The sequence below is a fragment of the Symsagittifera roscoffensis genome, chromosome 1 (genome assembly GCF_963678635.1).
Source record: "Symsagittifera roscoffensis chromosome 1, txSymRosc1.1, whole genome shotgun sequence".
Lineage (NCBI taxonomy): Eukaryota > Metazoa > Xenacoelomorpha > Acoela > Convolutidae > Symsagittifera > Symsagittifera roscoffensis.
In genome coordinates, this window is record NC_087062.1 from 96,498,365 (window position 1) to 96,504,738 (window position 6,374).

Below are 6,374 nucleotides of genomic sequence, written 5' to 3' on the forward strand. Positions count from 1 at the left end.
TCTGATCAATCAGTTTTCTGATCTTGTTCTCGACAAGCTTTGAACATAACGTTCTCTCAAAACTCAGGCTCGAAACAGTAAATACATGTACATGATTTATATAAATTGCTGGGTTATAGTTTTCCTGACACTAAATCCCAAGTTCTGACCCGAGTGCGGCAGTTTTAAAGTTGTGTGTGAGACTGATTTCTTATATTTTGCGCATCGGGTTATTGCAACGAATAAACTACGGCCAATTGGTTGTTTTTTTAAAATTACGTTTCATTTTACTGTTTTTTTCAGAGTATGTCGCGACGAGGAAAGGGAGGTGGAGGTTGTAAGTTCAGGATCTCTCTCGGTCTCCCGGTAGGAGCAGTCATCAACTGTGCGGACAACACCGGTGCGAAGAACTTGTACATCATCTCTGTGAAGCGAGTCACTGGAAGACTTAACAGGTATGGCGAGAGCGTGCTAGGTATGTGTCATAAGTGCTGGAAGAAATACAGTAGAGGGTGGATATAACGGTTTTGTTTATAACGAACTGACTCGTAAAACGAGCCGAAAGTACCACTTCTACATTCTCATCAATTGTTCCATGTTCCAGCTCGTTTTTATAAAAAAAATACGAGTTTATTAATCAACGCACAAATTCAGAACAAATTTTGGGTTCGTTTTATCCACCCTTCACTTTAATTGTGCTGAGTAAGTAAAGGTCTACGCTTAAATTTACGAGATTTCAAGAGATTTCTTTGCTATCTCACGCCTTAATTTTGTCTTTTTTTGAACCTCTATAGGTTGCCAGCCGCTGGATGCGGTGACATGGTGATGGCCACGGTGAAGAAAGGCAAGCCAGAACTGAGGAAGAAAGTCATGCCGGCAGTTGTGATCAGACAGAGGAAGCCCTACAGACGCAAGGACGGTGTGTTCATCTACTTCGAGGACAACGCTGGAGTCATTGTCAATGTAAAGGGAGAGATGAAAGGATCTGCCATCACTGGACCGGTTGCCAAGGAGTGCGCTGACCTGTGGCCTAAAATCAGTTCTAATGCTTCCTCTGTCGCATAATTGATTTTTCCCTCATTCAATTTTTCTGTTTGTCTATTTTTGGGTATAAGAGCTATTAAAATGCATTACATGTAATGCATTGTAATGTACATGTAACATTTAACAAAATTCCTTTGTCAGTTGTGCAACGACCTTTCAAAAACAGTAGGAAGCGTATCTAACGAAACCCAGGTTACACGAAAAAACTTTCGTTTTACACGCTTTACGTTGTGTAAAAGTTTCGCTGTACAGTGGAGTGTGGGTATAACGAAAGCGGATATGACGAAAGTTTTTCGGGCCCCTTGACTCAAAGGACTCGGAGTTTCGTTATATCCGCTTTATACTGTAGTTTATAGCATACCTTATCATTTTTCCCGCTCGACCGCATATCCTATATTAACCATGTTTAAGCGCGTGTTTATACCGGACGGGTTCTAATAGAACCTTTATAGAACCTTCTAATAGAAACTTTCTATTGCCGACTAATTCGGCTTAATTTGCGAGTCCGTTATTTATATTCACCCTCTACTGTATGTAGAACAGTTTAAGCAAAAACATATATCGAACGAATTACAGAATATATGTTTTTTGAAGTGAGACGCTGACCTGGACATTTTTTTGTCCTACAGGACCTGGTTAGATGACATTTTTAAAGTGTGGCCACCCTGTGAGAGGTGACTACGCCTAAGAAGATATTGTTAAAAGAGCTATGAGGGTTCTTTATGAAAACTTTTCTTCTTTTGTTATTCTTTTTTGATGTTTACTGCCTTTCGACACTGCCTTGTGAGTCAAAAGTTGTGACTTTACTGATCTTGCAGTAGCAAATATATTTGCATGTAATTTGTACGCCTCTGGAAGGTTTTTTTCCAATTAGAGGTTTCCTTCCCAAAAAAAAACTATCATGAGTATTTCACGTGTTTGCGCAAGTTCAGTTTCCGATTTACCGACTGAGTGGCCTTATTTCTCGTGATTTTCAGTGGAAATATACCGATTTTGTCCTGATTAAAAAAAAACGTTGTCCTGATTTTCCCCAAAAATCCGCTACGAGGTCTGTCCATGTTATCCTCTCGGATACTACCTCTGATTGAGTTTTCCTTCAGACAAGTATGATCAACGTGAACATCGGTGTTCTGGGTCATGTCGATGCAGGAAAGACATCCCTGTGCAAACTGTTGAGCACAACTGCCTCCACCGCTTGTTTCGACAAAAATCCGCAGAGCCAAGAAAGAGGCATTACGTTGGATTTGGGATTTTCTGCTTTTGAGATGGACTTAGGAGATGAAACGGTAAGTTCTGATGGTAAAGGACAGACAGTGTTTAGACGCGTCATGAAAAACTTGAAAATTTTATGATTTTTTTTATTTCGTCATGAAGAATCATTTCCGATTTGTCACGAAATGTCATGAAATTTGTCACTACCAACCGTATAAACCCTGAAGGACTATCAAAGTTTGCGTTTGTGACTTTAAGATGTTGCTTCCCAGGTGCAAGTGACTCTGGTAGATTGTCCGGGCCATGCGTCCCTCATCCGGACGATCATTGGAGGAGCAAATATCATTGATATGATGATCCTCGTAATCGATGCTCTAAGGCAGGGTTTATACGCGTCATAAAAAACCTGAAATGTCATAAAATTGTGGATAAAGTTTCCCCAGCCTGAAAGTTTCAGAGAGCGATGAATGATAATGACATATTTTCTTACTTTTGTAAAAATCGGATTTCGAATTTTTGAATTTTCCGATACATTTTTGTCTTTCTCCAACTCGTGAATAACGAACCCCCCCCCCACGGTCGCTTGTTCGTTTACTTGATATCCTCTTTCACCCTCAAAAAAATGTCATCTCCGGTTTGTCATTAAATTCGTGACTTTAACAACCGTATAAACCCTGTAAGGGTATTCAAACTCAAACTGCTGAGTGTATCGTTATTGCCGAAATTCTGAAGCAAAGCAAAGAAAGCTTACCCGTCATTGTAGCAGTTAACAAAACTGACCTTTTCCCAGACCAAGTCAAGTAAATCTGTTGCATGATCAGGGTGGCCCACGGTAACATGGAGTGACATGAAAGTTAAAAGTTCGTAAGGTAGTTCTTTTCTGAGATGAGATCGTATGCAGGGTGGCCACGCTGTCATGGCCAAAATCATGACCTACGAGACATGTCATTTCGTTTTTTTACAAATGGCCAAACTGTTACTGTCGTTTAAAGAAGTAAAAAGAGTATTTCATTACAAGGACTCTGTGAATAATGAAAGTCGGTTTTTCGCCAAAACCAAAATTTGTGATACATTGAGAAAAAAAATTAACCTCGCTACCTACCCTCATTTGTGCGTGGTTTCTTGTTCATTTCACGATTTTGGCATGGCGAACGGTTGAGAAATGTCATGGCTGTCATGCTAATTCCTGTTTGATTTATTAAACAGGTCTTATGAAAAAGTGTTTTTTTTGTTTTTTTTGAGACGCTTTCAGCCTTTTTTTACATACCCTAAAAACTACCCTGGCTTTTTTTCAAACTGGTTTTAAATGGAAGCCTGGCCACCTACGGTCTTTCTGACGCTAAGCGCTAGTCTTTCCGAAGCTTGTAGCGGTGGGGAAATGACTTTGAAATATCATGAAAAAGTTCTTTTCCGATCAAACAAGTGGTTTTTCGAACTTTTCACAAAAAGTACCATCCGGATTTTCCTGAAAAGCTGCCAAATGAGAGAACAAGTACCAACAATGAATTTAAACATAACCGCATGGTTTTGGTTTGCTTGCAGCGGTGGGAAATGAGTTCGGAAAATTATGAAAAAGTGCTTTTTCGACTGAATATTTATTATATTGAATATTTCTTAAAAAGTACCCATTGGATTTGGATATAAAGCTGCAAAGAACCAGTATCAACAATATAAATAGAGGAAACCGCAGGGCTTGGGTTGCTTATAGCGATGGAAAATGACATCGAAAAATCATCGAAAAGTGCTTTTTCGACCGAATAAGTGCTTTATTGAATATTTCTCAAAAAGTACCCATTGGATTTGGATATAAAGCTGCAAAGAATCAGTATCAACAATGTGAATGGGGGAAACCGCAGGGCTTGGGTTGCTTATAGCGATAGGAAATGACATCGAAAAATCATCGAAATGTGCTTTTTGACGAAAAAAATATTGAAAACCAACAGAATGTTTCTGGAGTATAACATTTGAAAACAAAATCAAACAGGACCCTCCCTGCTTTAGCTGGGCCTCTAGTTTGAATTTCTGATAACGTGGCCAACCTGGTATGGCTGGTACAGTTGCTGACTGAAATTGTAAAAATGTCGACGAACCTCGCAGTAAAAACATAGGAAAATGAGAAAAAAACGCATTGACAAAACCTTGAAATTTTGGGAAAATTTCTGCTCCCCAGCTCCATAGACACTTGAATTTTGAAATTTTTTGACTTGGAAAATGAATTGGATTATAAAAATCTCCAACCCGTGGCCACCCTGATAATCGTGTATAACAATGTTACCACTTGTTTTTTTTAGACTCGAAAAAGTTCTCAAAAAGTTGGCTTTGACCTTCAAAGAAACTTCGCTGGGGACGAACGTCACAATGGTTCCTTTATCATGCAACACCGAAAAAGACAACGATAGCTTGGTGATAATGAAAGAGAAGCTACAGATGTGCATAAGTAATCAGTTGTCGCAGATCAAATGCAGTCGCCAGAAAAGTGAAAAACAAGACTTTCTTTTTGCTGTCGACCATTGCTTTCAGATAAAAGGTGAATCTGTGCGCCTTCGAATGCATTCACTGATCAACAGGAATGGGCGATTTTGATCAAGTGATTTTTATCACTGATCAATCATGATTTTAGATTTTAATCGGATTTTATTGAATTATAATCGCGATTTTCATCAATTTTGTCTTATAATTTAAGCGTTTCGCCCAAATGTGGAGAAAAAACGATTTCGTAGTTCCAAATGAATGTATCTTGATGTCAGACGCAGTATGTGAACAATAAATTTATGTAATGGAACCAACAATCTAGCTTGTTTCCCCAAAATTTCACCATTTATTCGTGATTTTTTTTCCTGGTTTTTAGACCTGACTATTCTATTTAACAATTCGGGGGAAAAAATTAAAGGTATCGTGTCACAAAATGAAATAAAATCCGATCGATTTGATTCTAAGGAAAAAATCAGATAATAAAACATTCCTGCTGATCAGTGTTTTTTCTGTTTCTCGCCCGGTTTTCAGTTAGTCAATGACTAATGATTGAGAACTATGTTGAAGACTTAAGTAGGAAAAATGTACGAGTTTTTTCACAAGTCTGGGTGTCATTGTTTAGGTCAGGGCACGGTTTTAACCGGAACATGCCTCGCTGGCGAAGTATCTATTAACGACAAAGTCGAGATTGCTAACATTTCTCTGGAGAAAAAAATTAAGTCCATACAAGTTTTCAAGAAGCCAGTGAATTCTATCAGACGCGGCGACAGGGCTGGTTTATGTGTGACACAATTCGATTCGTCTTTGCTAGAGAGAGGCATAGTTTCATTCCCGGGGGTATTAAAGTCTTTACATGCTTGTATAATTGCCTTGAAAAAAGTCCGGTTCTATAAAAGTGACATATCATCTAATCAGAAGTTTCACATAGTAGCTGGATACGAAGTTGTAATGGGAAAAATCACTCTTTTTTCAAGCTCAGAACAATCTTTTTCTCCCGATAGCCAATTCGAGTTTCTCTCCAATACCGATGAGCCCACCCCTAATGAGGAGCAAACTGTTTTTGCTTCGATTCAATTCGAGAGACCTGTTTTAGTAACCCCCCCAAGTTATTTTCATTGAGTTTTCAAGTTTTCAAGTTTTCATCTCCAAACTTGACTCCGATGTTCACTTCAAGAATTGCCGATTAGCCTTCTATGGGTCTCCTGTGTTTTCACTACACGAAGAAAATTATGCTACATCAGTTTTACCAAACCTCAAAGTTTTCAAGAAAAAATCGAAAGAAGGTCGAATTGAGCGGATATTTTCGGATGATGTGGTTATATGTAAACACTTGCTCAAGAAAGAAAGTAGCATCGAGAAGTTTATACATTTAAAAGTGGTTTTTTCTACTGGCGATGAGGGTGTTATAATCGGGACATTTGGGCAAGGTGGTAAAGTTAAAGTTCAAATCAAAGGCGGTGTTTCGGAAAAGATAAAAGTTGCTTATCCTACGAAAAAGGGTAGAAAACAGCAGGGCGATGGTCCCATTGATGACGAATCAGAAGTAAAAGAAGATGCCATCAAAGTTGTTTTGAACTTGAAAAAGTTCATTTTTACAACACAATCCAAAATTGTACAATAAATTGTTGCATATATATATATGTATGTATATGTTTTGTCTGTTCCGG

General features: G+C 38.5%; 2 protein-coding genes across 2 annotated transcripts; both read left to right on the forward strand.

Moving 5' to 3' along the window:
- Positions 1–285: 285 nt before the first annotated feature.
- LOC134857284 (large ribosomal subunit protein uL14) lies at positions 286–1,044 on the forward strand. The gene is made up of 2 exons (XM_063873669.1): positions 286–434; positions 774–1,044. Exons 1-2 carry the CDS (start codon positions 286–288, stop codon positions 1,042–1,044), a joined length of 420 nt encoding a protein of 139 aa, XP_063729739.1.
- Positions 1,045–2,127: 1,083 nt separating this feature from the next.
- LOC134841106 (selenocysteine-specific elongation factor-like) lies at positions 2,128–6,328 on the forward strand. The gene is made up of 6 exons (XM_063856893.1): positions 2,128–2,309; positions 2,508–2,611; positions 2,913–3,035; positions 4,527–4,762; positions 5,330–5,763; positions 5,882–6,328. Exons 1-6 carry the CDS (start codon positions 2,130–2,132, stop codon positions 6,326–6,328), a joined length of 1,524 nt encoding a protein of 507 aa, XP_063712963.1. The 5' UTR covers positions 2,128–2,129.
- The last annotated feature ends 46 nt before the right edge of the window (positions 6,329–6,374 follow it).